The following is a 16101-nucleotide window of genomic DNA, read 5'->3' on the forward strand; positions in this document are numbered from 1 at the left end:
CCTTTATAGGATTAAGTAGTTTCTAAGTGAGTTTAAAATCTTTCCTGAGTACTGACTGTGAGAGGATAAAATATACGAAAAGTACGAGCATATGACTGTAGATATTTTTTAAAATGCTTAAGTTATTTAGGTGTTCAGGTATTTCTGTCCAAATTGCATTGGTCCTGCAGGCAGATAAATTTCATTGAAAGTCATTTCCAAAACAGCATAGGTTCCTACACTACTGAAGAACATTTTCTGGGGAGGAAAAAAAGTCCATAGCATAGTTAAGTAACTACATAGGTTTATTTGCTCAAATTTGTTTAAAACGCTTTAATACTTCTAAAGATAAACTGAAGGAATAATTGTGATATACCAAAGAATATAGAATTAGGAAAATGTTACACTGGCAGAAGCATTCCACATCTTCAACAGTTCATACAGACTTACCATTTAGTCTCATTCATGTTTTCTAAGAAAGTGAATACATAATCTGTTCTATCAATGAATACTAAATCCAATATAGTTCATTGTCTCTCATCATTTAATATAATTAATAATATTTTATAAAATACATTTTTATTATTTTGTAAAATACCATGGAGCATGTTTTGCAAGATTGTTGGTTTTTTTTTTTCCACATAGCTTGGCAAAATTAAGTAAGGTTGTTTTTCATGTGATGGACTGCATCTAAGACCAAAGGCTCTCAGTTTTGGAAATTCTCTTCTTAAAAGAACTAAGACTAATGTTTTCTATGGCAGCTTTTCTAGCTGCATGTTGCTGATGAGCTGGTCTTTTCCTGAAAAGAGCTGTCTTTTATTGAACAGGAGAGCAATGCACTGTCTGGGTGAACCGTTCTGCTGTTGCATTCCTCTCCTCTCTTTACTTTTAACTTTGTGTGAAAACCTTGTATCCAAATCTGCAATAAAGATTGCTGGAGAAAGTTACAGCCATCACTTGTATCATAACTAACAAATGTTACTGTAGAACAGTATTATTGTCATTACCTTGTATCCGCCTGGCTCCAGATTGTGGTGCTTTCTTATGTATCACAGTGTGACTGAGTTCTTCCTGTGTCATCTATCAGAAAAAAGGTATCTGACAGAACTGTTTATAATACTTTGATACATATTTTCTCTCAGCAAGCAGCAGTACAGGCACTTACCTCAGGGGGCAAATACTTGAGAACAAGTTTCTGCAAGAAGGGCTTCCTTAGAATAGAATTGATGGATGGTCGATCTCTTGGCGATATTTTAAACAACTGGGAAATTAATATCCTCAGATCATAAGAATAGTTGGGAGACACTGGGTGAAAACGTCCTCTGCAAATCTTCAGCACCAGCTCATGCAAACTATTGCCTTCAAACTTAATCAATGAAAGCAATAAAAAGAGGACAGTAAGTACTGCTGGTTGGCAATGATGAACTAGACACCCCAACTTGAAAAAAGGTACTTGCTGACATAATCAGAGAACCATAGAATGCTTTGGGTTGGAAGGTACCTCACAGATTGTCTAGTTCCAATCCCTGCCATGGGCAGGGACACCTTCCACTAGACCAGCTTGCTCAAAGTCCCATCCAACTGGGCCTTGAACACTTCCAGGGATGGGGCACCCACAACTTCTCTAAGTGACCTGTTCCAGTGTCTCACCACCCTCACAGTAAAGAATTTCTTCCTAATATCTATATTTACCCTCTTTTTCTTTAAAGCCATTTGCCCTTGTCCTGTCAGTAAATGGCCTTGTAAAAAGTCCATTCCCACCTCTCTTGTAGCCTCCTTTAGCTATTGGAAGGCTGCTCTAAGTCTCCCCAGAGCCTTCTCTTCTCCAGGCTGAACAGCCTCAACTCTCTCAGTCTGTCTTCATAGGAAAGATGTCCCAGCCTTCTGATCATACTCGTGGGTCTCCTCTGGACTCATTCCAAAAGGTCTACATCCTCCTTATGTTGGAGGCTCCAGAGCTGGATGCAGTACTCCAGGTGGGGTCTAACAAGAGTGGAGTAGAGGGGGAGAACTCCTATGCTATGCAATCCCTTCACAAATTCTTTCTTACTAACCACAGTTTGCTGCAGAAAATTAATATAACCACTTTGATTGTATTTTCTGGTAATGTTCTCCCTGTTTCAGCTGCACAACTGTAGCAGCCAGCATGAGAAACAAGAAGCAAAAGGCCTGAGAAAAGTCTAAGATGACCTTGTTTTGTTTTCTTTAGGCTGTGATTTACTGCCCAGAAACAAGCTCAGTTATTGTTTGCATTCTTGCCATATGTGGGTGTAAAAAGGAGTTACCTGGAGCTCCAGGTTTTGTGTGTGTGGTGTGTCTGTATGTGATAGGCAGCCTGCAAGAGTGATGGATGTGTGGCTTGCAGCTGTGCTGTCTTGGTTTGCTTAACCATTCCCAGCTAAAAGTGAATGATATAAAAACCCTGGTCATGGAAGAATAAAGCTGATTTCTGCCCATCAAGTCAGGAGTTCATGTAATATTCCATTCTGTCTGATACACAACTTAAAATATCCAATAGATTTTGTACCCGTAAGAGTTTTATTTGTACTCTGCCATCATACAGTAACGCAGAAGCAATTTTTCCAGAATGAAACGATTTATTTTGCCAAAAGTTGTTCACAGAGACCTACCTACATATTGTCTTCACATTGTTCACCTTCAAAACTTCACACAATAGCTTCTCAGGAACAAAGACACAACCCTAATTTTTTTACAACTGATGCCAATCAGATAAATAAGTCCCCTCAGTTCATTAGATCACTTAAAAGGCCAGTATCAATACAATTTCTAGGGGCTTAGACAGGCAAAAAAAATTTTGAAAGCAAATTCTTCCTAAAATTACCATTTTATTTACATGGCTATTTTGAAGGTGGTGTGACCAAAAATTGCCTTAGCTTCACTTGCATTTCCCATCTACATCTGCATTGAGTCCCTGCCTTCACACTGAAAAAGTGGGCAGCAATACAGAATAAAATGCCTAATATTTATACGAAGTAACATTAATGTTTTCTCACTTTGTGAAATCTGAAATTTTCCTTAGCAGTATCCCCCTTGCTCTTAGCTCAGCACAACTGCTCTCCCTATCAGTGCTGCTCTACCTTCTCCCAAATACAAGCTCAGCAAAAGATCAACTTCTGATGGGCCCAGGAAACTGATGCTTTTTCTCATCAAGAATTGCCAAGATTAGTTTCTGCTGTGTTCCCTTCTTCACATAATACTCACAATCTGAGGATTGTCTGAGGCTTAGATCAGGATGAGGACAACACAAAACCTTTAGGAAAATACTTCTGCGGACTCAAACTGCTTTCTGGAGAAATGTGAGTTTCAAATTCTTTAGTAAGTATAGATTGATATTTTCAAATACAAATGAGTAAAATTATATGGCTAACCCTAACCTTGAAGTCTGGCTTTAATTCTTTCCACTGTTCATCTGCCTTTTGAAAAAGTTTAGTACTTTTTAAAGAGTAAATATATGTTCAAAGTGTGTACACACACATATATATATGTAAGTTACAGGAATACAGCATAGTACATTTTATTCTGCACAAAACAGACACAATATGAAAAAATAAACACCAGCAGTCATTTTTTAAAGATCAATAAATAAGCTGAAAATACTTCTATTAGCTGACTATGAATACTATTATTACTATAGTTTTTCCAAGCTGTCCACTATATTTTTAAATAATATGATAATGATCTGATCGCACAGTACTTACAGGATGCTTTAGTGCGCATAGCTCATAAAGCACACAGCCAAGAGACCAAATATCTCTGTGAATAAAAAGTAATTAAAGTTTCAGTGAAAAGTCTATAATATTTTCATACATGAAATCAGTACCTCTTTTCAACTGTCAAATTTATTATTATTGCTTTTTTTTCTTAAGATGCATGAAAAAGAACAGCTAGAAATTTCTTTTTAGTTGTGGCACCAATGTTTCTATGATACCTAACTAGGTATTATAATTGTAATTGGAAAAACAACATGACAAAGACTGTCTGCTTAATATTTCTAGCAGCATGAAGGACAAAGCTGACTTGATAGTTAAGGAGACAACAAGGGAGTACATTTGTATGAATACCACCTCAGAGCTGAGATGTTAGTCTGGGCTCCAGAGCATTTGGTGTTCATCACATCCCCCACATGGAAGGGGGTCTAGGCCACTCAGCTCCTGACTTCATAGTGCTTCTCATCTGGTATTTTGTGTTAAGCCTGAGTGAGCCTTTGCAATTCTCAGACCTATATGTATTTTCTGGAGGTAGCTGCTGCAAATTTCCAAAATAGGCAACCTAGCAGCTTTCATTTTAGTATATTTTTATAAATGATAAATGAGCGTATCAAAAATTCATAAACTTGGAACTGGAAAGAATCATTGGTAATCGCATGTTGGAAATAAGAGAGAAATTTAGTATTTGATGGAGAAGCTGATAAAGCTAAGGGGAAAAGAAATCTGTTTTACATTTACCACCACTACTAACAAGAAGTATTAAAAGAGAGCGAAAAGTACAAGTAATTTTATAAAAACAAAACATATAATTATGTTAAGCCTGTAGATTAATCACGGCAAAGTCATGATGGCATTCTGGACACTTGTGAGTCAAAATACTACTGACCTTGTTGTATACTATAACATAGTTGTTATCTGCAATGATGCACCTAATTATTGTACACAAATAATATAAAACTTCACAACAGGTGACGTGAAATTCCTAGTGCCCTGCACAAATACTGATTCAAACCATGGTATCACTAAAATTAATTCTTTCATGCCTGCACACCCTCATGAACAAGCATATGAAGGAAAGACAGAGACTTACGTTTTGTTGTTATATGGTCGATTTTCACAGATCTCAGGTGACAGGTAATAGGGGGTCCCTACACATGTATGGGCAAACTCCATAGTACTAATGAAACATAATGAACAAAAAGGAGCACTTACACAATGAAAAAGTTTACAAGTAATTTAACTAGAGGTTTCTCTGTCCCAGGTTAAAAGCCTATGGAGTACATTATTCCTGCTCTCCAAATAGTTGAACAAAGGAATACCTCATGAAAAACTACAATATTTCCCAGTTCTGTATAAAAATGACCCACTATTCTAACAGTGTTTGTACTTCAACGGAAAGCACAAGAATTCCATGTCCTTATCTTAACCTATGAGCCTTTCATTATATTTTCTCTCTTCTCTCCAGTCGAGGAGGAGAGTGACACCAGACCTGGTGTCAACTCACTACAGAAACTTAATTTGCTAGTTACATGAGGAAAATGACTATCAGGCTCTAATTATATGGTTCTATAAGGCTACTAAATAATTTTTTAAATGTCTGTACTTGGACATTCAAATTCTGAGGTTTACTTCCTATCTGCTATGTACCATTCTGCTGTGTAGGTGCAATCCTTAAAGCAATTATCTCCAGAACACTTGTGAAGGTAGGTACTTTCTGCACAACTAGTTTACATGCTGAGAGTAGGTCTGGGCTCCACAAAGGAACACACCACAAAGGTATGAGAGCTGGCAGACACTGCAGCTAGAATAGCAAGATGGCATATCCCTGGAGATGAGCAGGCTTCGATCAAGGTACAAACCAAACATGCTTAATCCAATGTACTCCAACTCTTCAGCAAGAATTCCTAGCTCTGATGCACCACTGAGCTTGCAAGGTTATGTAGGCCCAAATCCAAAGCCAAGCTGATGGGGCCTTAACAGAAGTTCCATGGGCTCTATGCCCATGTGAAGAATGCACACAAGCACCTCATATATGTAACATGGTTTAAGTACATCTGAAGAGAAGAATCAAAATAACTATGTTGGATAAAGTTCTTGGTTCTCTTTACTGATGTTGTATAGACAGAAATGTGGCTAAACTTACACTGAATTAATCTAGGATTAGGAAAAATTTTTAACAAGTGAGGTGCAGCAGGTAAACTACAAAGCAACTGAGAAGAACTGACAGTAGAAGGACAAACTGAAAAATGATCAACAGACGAAATTACCTTTCCATGCAATACCTCGTTAAATTGTGGACCTTCTTTGCCACAATATCCTCCCAAAGATAAGTCAAGCACAAAAAGAGATCAAATTTAAGCATTTTCCTCTTGTTAGTATGATCCCTGGTATGTTTTGGCCACACCTGGCTGTAGCAATGGATGTTTGGAAAGAGTCCTGCCAAAGGTGGACTGATGAATCAGAAGTTTTTAATGTTGTTTAAACTCATGTTAAGAGGGGTCTTTACAGAGCCACTGCGTTTTCCCCTATACCTCCACTGTAAATCCCTTATCTCTCGGGCCAGAGTGTCCTGGGAAGATGTCCCAAGGTGTTCCCATTGGTCCCTTGTCAACCCCTTCCTTATTGGCTGTAAACCCCTTACCTTGATTGTGACCCCTCACCTGTGATTGGTCCCCAAAGGCTATATAAGCCCCCTCCCACAATTAAACTTCCTCTTTCGTCCTCTCTCCCCCGGGTGTCTGGTGAGTGCTCCGTCTTGGGGTCACCCGGCCATGTGGCGGGGGGAGGGTGGAAGGGCATACTCCTTCCAGGTTATGAACTGAAACGAGGCCTGAAGGATCTCCCCCATCCCAAATATCTACCGTTACCTGGCCACTACATAGGATAGGTCAACCTTGTCCATAAAGTCAATAAAGATAAGGCTGCTCTTGTTGGGAGAACACAGATTAGCCATACAGATGCAAGCCATGCCATGCCTTGCTCTCAGGCCCAGAAGGTGGTTCTGGGTGTTTTTTAAAAATCAGTATAGGCTCAGTCCTGGAGGAAACACAAAGAAAATCTGTACAAACTCTCTTCTTACACTTTTTCTTTAGTTTTTAATGCTCTTCATTTTGGTTAAATGAAGCAACAGTAGTTATTATCCACAGCTGCACAAGCAGGAACTGTGCCTCCAGAATCTCTTTATGTCAGTTCCACAGAGAATAGGGAAAGATTGTGGCTTCTCCTATGCCTAACAGAAGTCTAGTTACTAGGCAAGACACATCTGTGGTTCCATGCAGGATGGCGTGTTTTAGGATAAAAGGTTAAAAAAAGCAGTGTCAGACCCCTTGTATCTCAGAGCTCTTGAACAAGACAATCCACAAACAATTTGCACATTCAGGTTGCATTCTGAACATTCACAAACAGTCCTGTTTGGTGTAGGTCACAGACTAATTAAAAATGGTGCTTACCTGTTTAACTGTCTTGCTATGCCAAAGTCCCCAAGCTTTGCTACCTTTCCATTATTGCTAAGAAAAATGTTCTGCAAATAAAAACAAAACTGGTGTGTGAAAATGAAACATGGTTTTTTAAGCACATTTTTCACAGGACAAAATAACCCCCTGTCCAGTACCAGTTTTACTACCTGTGCTTTAACATCTCTGTGTAAGATCTTCTTATCATGAATATGCTTCAGACCCAAGGAGATCTGCACAAACCAACTGAGAATCTGCAAGGAAAGTTAAAGGAAACAGATACCTATGAATTTGTGTGATTCTAATGTCCAATGGGGTATTTTACTGAAATATATAAAATAAAGACTACAACAAAATCTAAAATATGTAAACCACATGCAATGTAAAATAGTAAAAAAAGTATTTTTAAAATTAATGCAATAGACTTTTCCTTTCCAATTAGTTCTATCACAAAACTAAATGGTTAGATACGTGCTCCACTTTCCTTATCCCCATCCAGTTTTCACTGACTGTGACAGGATATGTACTTGAATGATGGCTGAAAAATCATGTCAAATGACAGTAAGAATATTAGACCTTTATTTAGAAATGAGGGATTTCAAATAACAACTAAGACAGAATTGGAAAGTGTCTTCTTAATCCTCAGTGATGGAAATCATACCACCCAATTATAATACTTGCAGTACTACTAAAGGTAGTGCAGGAAAAAAAAAAGGTGAGGGTCTAAAATGTGGTGAGAGAAGGGAGCTATGAAGAAACTTGCATAGTAAGTAAGCACACAGGTTTATCCTTTATCCTTGACCCAGTACAGCTTTTAAACACGTATTTAGCTTCATATATATGTGTCTTCTTAAATAACAGCCTTTGTACTTAATCCAGAAACAAAAGTACAACGTGCTTTTATGCAACCCTGTTTAGGAAAATTCATGGATGTGAAAGGCTTTGATTCAAGTAATAATCTTCTATTTATTAATGCTTTATATTAAGTAGATTATTTCCTGAATAGGGCTGGTGCCACAAATTAGACTTTCTTAGGCCTACATTTGAAAATATAAAGATATTTTAATAATGTTACGTTAAATGGGGTAATTTGCTCTCCTTTCTTGATTGGCAGTTGAATCTTTAGTTTCTATAATCCATTCTTTTGTCTGTATTTCCTTTTCCTTTCTTTCAATACGTGTTATTCTGTGTCATTGTCAAGGGATTTGTGTGTGTTGGCTCTTTCGTGTTTTCATGATCTGTGGGTTTGTCCTCTCTTTATTTTCTTTCATGTTCTCTCTAGTATGACTCCCAATAGGATCTTAAAATTCTTTATTACTGAACCTATAATTCACTTTCAACTGAATTCTACACTAAGGAGTTCCTCTTTTCCTACTAATGCAAAAAGAAAAGTCACAATACTTTTTTTTTCCTTCAGTTCTATGCTTTAGAGTATATTTCCACTAACAGGTTGGATACTATCTGTCTGGTTTCTAAGCAAGATTTCATTGTACCTGCAAAAGATTATGCATGATTAAATAATCACGCAGTTCAGTACACTAATTCCTTACATAAGAGAAAATTTCCTTCAGAAAGCTAAGAGTCAGCAGAAAAATAAAGGAATAAGTAAGGAATAGTGGGAAATCCTATTTCTGTGAATTGCAATACTTATCATACTCACCTCTTTACAAAATAAAATATACGTGAACATGGTTCAAAAGCAGCCAGATATATGGACTTGTTTCTCTGTCCTGGTTTAACAATTTAAATGGCATCAGAGAAATCTTGACCCAGATGAAATAAATTAGAGATTTACTGTGGATTTCAGTATAAAGCAGGATATGCCTTGATGGCCAGTAGCATCAACAAATTAAGAATTTGTATATAATATATACACCCTAATTCTAAAACAGTATTTAAAAGAAAGTCTTTATGGCTTAATAGGTATACTACCAATATAATAAAATCTACATCCATGATGGAAGGAGCAGTGGGAGTAAGGAGGGAGGAAAAATGTCATCGTACTGCTAATTAATTAATTTCAGATCTTAAAGCAGTGTTAAAAACAAACTCTTACACTCCTACTAAAATTACCAAAGTTTCTTTAAAAGTTCAATCATTTTAACAGGCCAGAAAAGAAACAGTAGCTAGTACTGGATAAATAAAACCACATGTTTTACATATTATGTCCTTTCCTCTAATGATAACTTCTTTCACCTGGTCCTCATCAAACAGCACTCCATGCTGCATATTTATCCGCTTCATTAAATCTCCACCATCACAGTATTCCATCATAATATATAGCTTGTTCTTTTCTGAAAGGAAAAGTATGATTTTTCCTTTATTCCTTTATTTATTCATTACACAGCAATAAACTATAGTTATTTTATATGGTCTTTCTCTCAAAAGGTAGTAGTTAAACTCTACCTACTCTATTTCAAAGAGAAACTGAAAAAAAATTGGATATTTCCAAGTGAAACCTGATGCAAAACTAAGGCATGAAAATATATTTATATGAAGATTCACCAAAATATTAAATACATGAGAAAACCCTCAAGAGACCCCACTGATAGAAAGAGAGATGTCCTTACAGGATGTACTTAGCAGAATGCTTCATAGTTGAGGTCTTTTCCCAAAAAAGATTAGTACAGCATTATGAGCTGTAATTGGATCACTGAAAAGACTGCTATAATAAGGTTTGAAATACCAATGTTGCTTTTACATTCCAGATGATGAAAGATATTTTCAGGTTTACTAATAACTTGCATTACTATTTAATGGTCTCTTTTTGTGCCTGCCCGTTTTGTCTGTGTGTGTATTTATATGCATACACATGTATGTATATTAGTATATATACGTATGTAGGATGTATGTATCATATTCATATAATGTCATATGTATATGATGTGGATAAACAAAATATGAGGAACATAAGTTTGGATCTGATTAAATGATCATTCTATTTCTTGCCTATTTGATCAGTGTATTCCTTGCTGTACTCAAAAACTCTCTTCATCTATTGAAACACCCAGGAAGTTTCATTAATCTGTGGACTCCTATAGGAGATCAAGACTTAAGTTCAACTTATGCAGTACAGGCACCACAGGATCTGCGATTCATGCCACAGTACCCACTCACACACATGAAGAGGGCAACTGATGACTGGGACTTTTAGGAATTGGGACTTGTCAGCACTTTTAAGTAAGGGCTTAGAGACAGGGCTACGGTTGGTCAATATTAACAAAGCAGGTTTTCTGCCTTCCACTCCTTTAATCACAAGTAAAACAGAAGAGTTAAAAGTAAACCTTGCAATGAAGCATAGAAGGTTACAATATTTGCGTGCTTCATCTTGGCCAGAAGAATGACTTCTTTCTGAGAGGCTTCTTTTTCTTTCACAGGCATCTACAAAGAATTAAGAAACTATATGCTAGCAATCATATATTTAACTCTTTTCAGAAATTTTTACATCATTATAAAACTATTCCCACAAATACAAAAATACTGTGTACCAAGGTGATACAGAAATATCTAAATATCTAAATATGATCTATATATAATGTAAAATATAAATTTGCAGTGTATGCTTGGAAATATATTAGAACATTACTGAAGTCAAAACAAATTATGAGATTTTACAAACAAGCAAATGTATACCTGTGGTGGTTTGGGCTAGGCCTTCCTTGGTGACCAGTTTGTAACCAAGGAAGGGTCCAGATTTACCCAGTATTCCCTACGATTTTTACGTAAGCCAGACTATAAGAAGAGAGGAGGAGAGGCCTTCGCTCTCTTTCCTTCCGGCGGCTTGGAGGTGCAGGTTCCCTGCTGTTGAGTCTGCCGTGTTGGGGAGCGAGGCCTGGTTAGGCCTTGCCGACCTTGGGAGACAGAGGTTGCCGGCGATCGTTCCGGAGCGACTCTCGGTTGTCCCAGGAGAATAGTGAGATATCTTCTTTGCTAACTCTTTTGTTCTTTAGTTACTAGATCTCGGGCTACTGATTGGGATATATATGTATATATATATATTTTATTTTAGTTTTGTTCCTTTTTCCCTTCCCCTTTCCCTTTCCCTTGTGAAATTGTATATAAGTGTAAATATATTTATATATATCAGTTTGGTTGTCCTCTCTCTCGTTTTCGGGTTTTTCTTAGTTTTTTCTCCCTCTTCTCCCTGAGGTTTTTTTGTTGGGGGGGGGACTTCTGGTGGTAAGGTTTGGAGACTTGGCAGGGAGCCAGCTTCAAACCATATCAATACCTTAAACCTTTTTACACAAATGCTATCGATAAGGTAGCTGACGAGTAGAGTTAAACTCTAATGTTAAACTTCCCTTAAGTATTTGAAGTACATGGGTCTTGATGATTCTCTATTCCTACTACAGAGGATCGCGAAAGAATAAAGTGAAAAGGGACAAAAGGCCTTCCTTTTAGTGGTGTTACAAGTTCTTGCGATATTTTGGGCAAACTCTTTGCCCTGTTACATTGAATGAACACTTCTATTTGGTTCATTGTGATCACATTTTCATCAATACTACTTCTTAAAAAATAATTTATCTGAGTATCTATCCTGTTGCGGACGACGGGAAAAGTATCACACGATCCCAGTATTGATCATGACTAATCCAACTTTATTGCTGTAAGCTTCATGCTTATAAAGATTAATAATTAGCCTCATACATATTCCAAGCATAAGCTCATCAATTACCTAATTACCTAAGTTATATTTGCGCAAATGCTGCTTCTTTCTCATGGCTATAGTTACTTTATTTGCTACTTTGCTACTTTCTCTACCTTTCCCATCCTGTTGCTCTAATTTTTCTATCACGTATGCAACTTCATAGACAATGCAGCTTCACATCAGACAATGCAGCTTCACAGTTTCTTAGACAATGCAGTTTCACAAACACAGTGAACAGTGACCTTCTGATAGCTTTTCCTTTAGCGTGAGACCAGAGCTATAGAATCTCTCTCGTGTCCTCTTTCTACTAACCAAGTTTCTGCAATGTCTTCCACACTATCCATCAAAATATTTTCTTGTATTTATAAAAAGGAACTTATCCTCATTCTTAGCAAATATTTTTGAAATGTAATCCTCAAAGATTCAAAAATAATAAAGTGAATAAAACACATCCTACCATATAAAAAACTTTAGGACTTCAAAGTAGTAAATTTCTTTATCCAGCTCCTGATTTTTGAACAAGTGGGATCCACAGTAATATTTCATTAGCTGCCATTTTTCTATTTTGTGAACATCAAAATCTAAGACTGGAAATGCATGGGATTTATTGGTCAAGAGAATAGAGAGAAACTGTTTTTGCATTTAGCTGTCATTACTAGCATATCAGTTTTTCTGGGTTTGAATCTGGAAGTTATACAGCTCTTTCATTCTTCTACTATAATTCTGAATATATTAAAAATTCACTAATGTGGCCTAGAATAACAAAAGGCTGGTCAAAGCATGTAAGCACTCATTGAAATTGACTGTTATAACTCAGGGATTTTAATTGCCTTTCTGGAACTAGATATAGCAGTGTTCCTCTGATACCTGAGCAAGTGGCCCTAAGCTGCCTCTGCAGTCAACGGGAAGAGAGAGAGCAGTTTTATGGCCCAGTGTAGCTCTTTCTTAAACAGAGGTCTAAAACACACATAATCAACAGCTTCCTAAAAGTACCTATTTCTCTTGTTCTCCTGGAAAGGGAGTCTAGCTCAGATGCTGACAACAACAGAACGGAAATTTAAAATTAGATGAATCAAACTGCCATAAACACAAATGAGAATTGGAAAGGCACTGTTGTGAATTACTTATGTCTGAAAATAAGCATGTGGAAAAAAAGGAAATTAAAAAGCTTAGAGAAATGTATCACAAAATTGTCATTTGTTATTTCAGTGGCAATATTTTCATTGTAGTTGAATCAACAAACATAACATTTGCATTTGTCAGTGTTACACAAGTAGGTAAAGTTTTGAAAAGAACAAAATTGCAGTAAAAAGTAAAGAATATTGAAATGCATATTTTGTTTATGCTTGTAAAATACTAAATTAGCTAAGACTACAGTCTTTGGAAAGTTTAGCTCTATACAATTGAGATGGAACTACAAAGGAGATAAAAAATAACCCAAGTTCACATCCTAGCTAAATGCAAGTAGCATAATCCAGTAAATATAAATCCCAGTTTTTTGTTTTACCTTAGTTAAATTGATCTCTTTGATAACACATGGCTCATTATCCATTTTTCCTTTTGCCAAGAATATTTTGCCAAAAGATCCTTCTCCAATTTTTTTAATTATTTCATAATTATCCATGATGTCTTCAACTTAAAACAGTGGCTAAAATAAAAAGTGCCCAAATTAGTATTGTATATAGTCAGTGCTGCAACATCTGAGGTGGTGCTATTGAAAGAGATACTACCATTTAAGACTGCCATTTTTATAATTTTTTATTATGTTTTATCACACTTTTATTACTGCTACTGCTTCTCCCTACAAATATCATCCCCTGGAATTATGCAAATTATTGCAGATCTGAACTTCCGATAACCAGCAAGTTTATGAGTGTCTTATAAAGAAAATCCTAGTACACCCTAAAGGTAATACATGAGAAGGCAGTAGAGACTACTATGTAAGATTAAGATATAATTTCGGAAAGTGTGACTCATTATCTCTTGAAGTTAACAATACTGTGGAATTATTCTTTTAATGGAAAAAATAGCTTTAATCTATTTCATGTTGATTTAGTTTATACTAATGTGATCTAATATTAGCAACGAAGTGAAAAGCCACTGCATTTTGCAGGAGACCACGGCCAAGTGCAGTTGGGCATTAGCAGTCATCTGGAAACATCTGTCAGGAACAGCAGTGTCACTGGGTACCTTGCAATGGTTCCATAAGCATACTTGCACACATAAATACGAGCAAGCACACATAAATACGAGCAAACACTACAAAACTGTTCTTACTAGTTGCCCTGAGTTTTAGCAAGGGAGATTTGTTCAGATACCAGACATTGCCTGCCAGGCAGGCCAAGGAAGCTCTGCAACAGGCTCCCTTGGGAGCCCGCATGGGCTGCATCACTGGCAGTCAGTCACCAAAGACCACTCTGGCAGTGCAAGTAGAGCGACCTTCGGGCATTTATAATTTCGACGTTTGGGTAAAAGCCAGCTCCCGTTTGCAGTCACAAGTGAGACGCGACCACTCGGGACAGATGAGCCTCTCGCCCCGGCGTGCCGAGCTGCCCCCGGGCAGGGGTGCGCTGCCCGCTAGGCTCAGCCTCGCATCCACAGGCGACACCCCCGCCCCCCGCTGCCCGGGGAGGGCAGCTTCGTGGCCGGGGCGCTGGGGAAGGGAGAGCAGCAGGACCTACACCGACTCACGGGTGGTGCTCTACAGCCCTGCCCGGGCCGGGGCAGAGGATGGCGCCAGCATTCCCGCCGGGGCACCGCTCTCCACCGCCCTTCCCGCCCCGGCTGTCCTGCCGTCCCCATGGCGACGGGACGCGCCGGGGGACAGCCCTTGCCCGTGCCTCCCTCCCCAGCAGACCTGCTAGGCCTAGCCCAGCCCGGCCCGGCCGGCCCCAGCTTCGGCAGCCGCCGTGGGCGCTGCGGGGGTCGCGATACCTTAGTGCCCTCAGCCGCTGCAGGAACTCACCAAAATTCACCGCAGGGCCGGGAGGGGAGGAGGAGGAGCCGCCCCCGCCTCCGCGCCCCCGCCGGAGGTGTGGCGTTTGCAGCGTCCTTCGGGAGCAACTGGAGTCACTATGTCACTTATGCAAACCGCTTTCTCCGCCTACGGCAAGAGACTTTTGATTTGGGTGGTCAGTAACAGGAGTGGCCCGAAAGTAAATCTCGACTGCCTCAAGTTGTTGAATCCTTGGTGGAAACTCAAGTACCAGCCTACGAGCAAGAGAGGAGGTGCAATAGGAACTGGCTCCGTACCAAATCTACCGATTTCCTAAAGCTTTCTTTGGGTATTATTCTCCAATATTATTTGTTACGTGGACATTGTCTGGGACGGCCCCAGGAGAACTCTGCTGAGAGCATTTGTGCTCTTCTCTGCCACACTTGTCTTGTAAAGCGTCTCATACCCAGTAGCCGGCACAGAGCCCAAACACAACATTGCCCATAGCACTCTCTGAAGTAGAAGTTGGAAAATTTGTCCTTATTTATGAACAAATTTGCTTCCTTTCACACATGCAATGGCATATAAAAAACCCTTTTCATTGAATTAAGGCAAAAGTTTAGTCTCAAGAGTTTTCAGAGCACTAATTGCATGAACTAAAGCCTCAAATGTTTAGCATAGCTGTTTCCCATAACAGGCCCTTCAGATAACATCACTTTTACTATGTAAGTATTGGGTTTGTGTGTCCGCAGGGAGGAACTACAGGGGTGGCTTCTGCAAGAAGCTTCCCCCATGTCTGACAGAGCCAATTCCAGCTGGCTTCAACACAGACCCATCGATGTCCCTGTCAGTGTTTTCCTCTCTCCCCTCCTTTAATCTATTGATGCGGAGGCACTACCACCATAGCTGCTGGGCTCAGCGTTGACTACTGAAGTGAAATTGAGTCTGGGAAGAAGGGAGGGGTGGGAGGAAGGTGTTCTAAGATTTGGGTTTATTTCTCATTACTCTGCTCTGATTTGATTGGTAATAAATTAAACTGATTTCCTCAAGTCACGTTTGTTCTGGCCATGACGTTAATTGGTGAGTGATCTCTCCCTGTCCTTATCACCACCCATGAGCCTTTCAATTAATTTTCTCTTCCCTATCCAGCTGAGGAGGAGAGTAACAGAGCGGCCTTGGTGGGCACCTGGTATCCAGCCAGGGTCAACTCAACACAAAGCTGTTAATTCAGTATGTAGTCAGGAAGAATACCTTTACACCTTCTCATAGTGTTACACCATCTCTTTAAAATATGACAAGAGGGCAATTTGAACAATGCTATCATTTGACTGATCAATTCTGCAAAGCTATTACCAACTC

At 38.7% G+C, this 16101-nt stretch overlaps 1 protein-coding gene across 3 annotated transcripts in view; it reads right to left on the reverse strand.

Moving 5' to 3' along the window:
* The window catches only part of NEK5 (NIMA related kinase 5), a 29918-nt gene extending 14852 nt beyond the window's left edge, over positions 1 to 15066 (reverse strand). For 2 of the 3 annotated variants that reach the window (XM_027674432.1, XM_027674431.1), the window contains exons 1-10: positions 14742 to 15066; positions 13315 to 13455; positions 10444 to 10540; positions 9356 to 9453; positions 7330 to 7413; positions 7157 to 7227; positions 4798 to 4884; positions 3699 to 3753; positions 1145 to 1345; positions 987 to 1059 (exon numbers count right to left, since the gene is read on the reverse strand). In XM_027674432.1, the coding sequence (XP_027530233.1) occupies positions 987 to 1059; positions 1145 to 1345; positions 3699 to 3753; positions 4798 to 4884; positions 7157 to 7227; positions 7330 to 7413; positions 9356 to 9453; positions 10444 to 10540; positions 13315 to 13431 (883 nt within the window). In that variant the 5' untranslated portion in view covers positions 13432 to 13455; positions 14742 to 15066. Of the gene's footprint in view, positions 1 to 986; positions 1060 to 1144; positions 1346 to 3698; positions 3754 to 4797; positions 4885 to 7156; positions 7228 to 7329; positions 7414 to 9355; positions 9454 to 10443; positions 10541 to 13314; positions 13456 to 14741 lie in introns of those variants that run through there. The other variant, XM_027674433.1, reaches the window with a different exon arrangement.
* Positions 15067 to 16101: the final 1035 nt, after the last annotated feature.

Source organism: Neopelma chrysocephalum, unplaced genomic scaffold (assembly GCF_003984885.1).
Source record: "Neopelma chrysocephalum unplaced genomic scaffold, ASM398488v2 Primary Assembly neopelma1_25, whole genome shotgun sequence".
Classification (NCBI taxonomy): domain Eukaryota; kingdom Metazoa; phylum Chordata; class Aves; order Passeriformes; family Pipridae; genus Neopelma; species Neopelma chrysocephalum.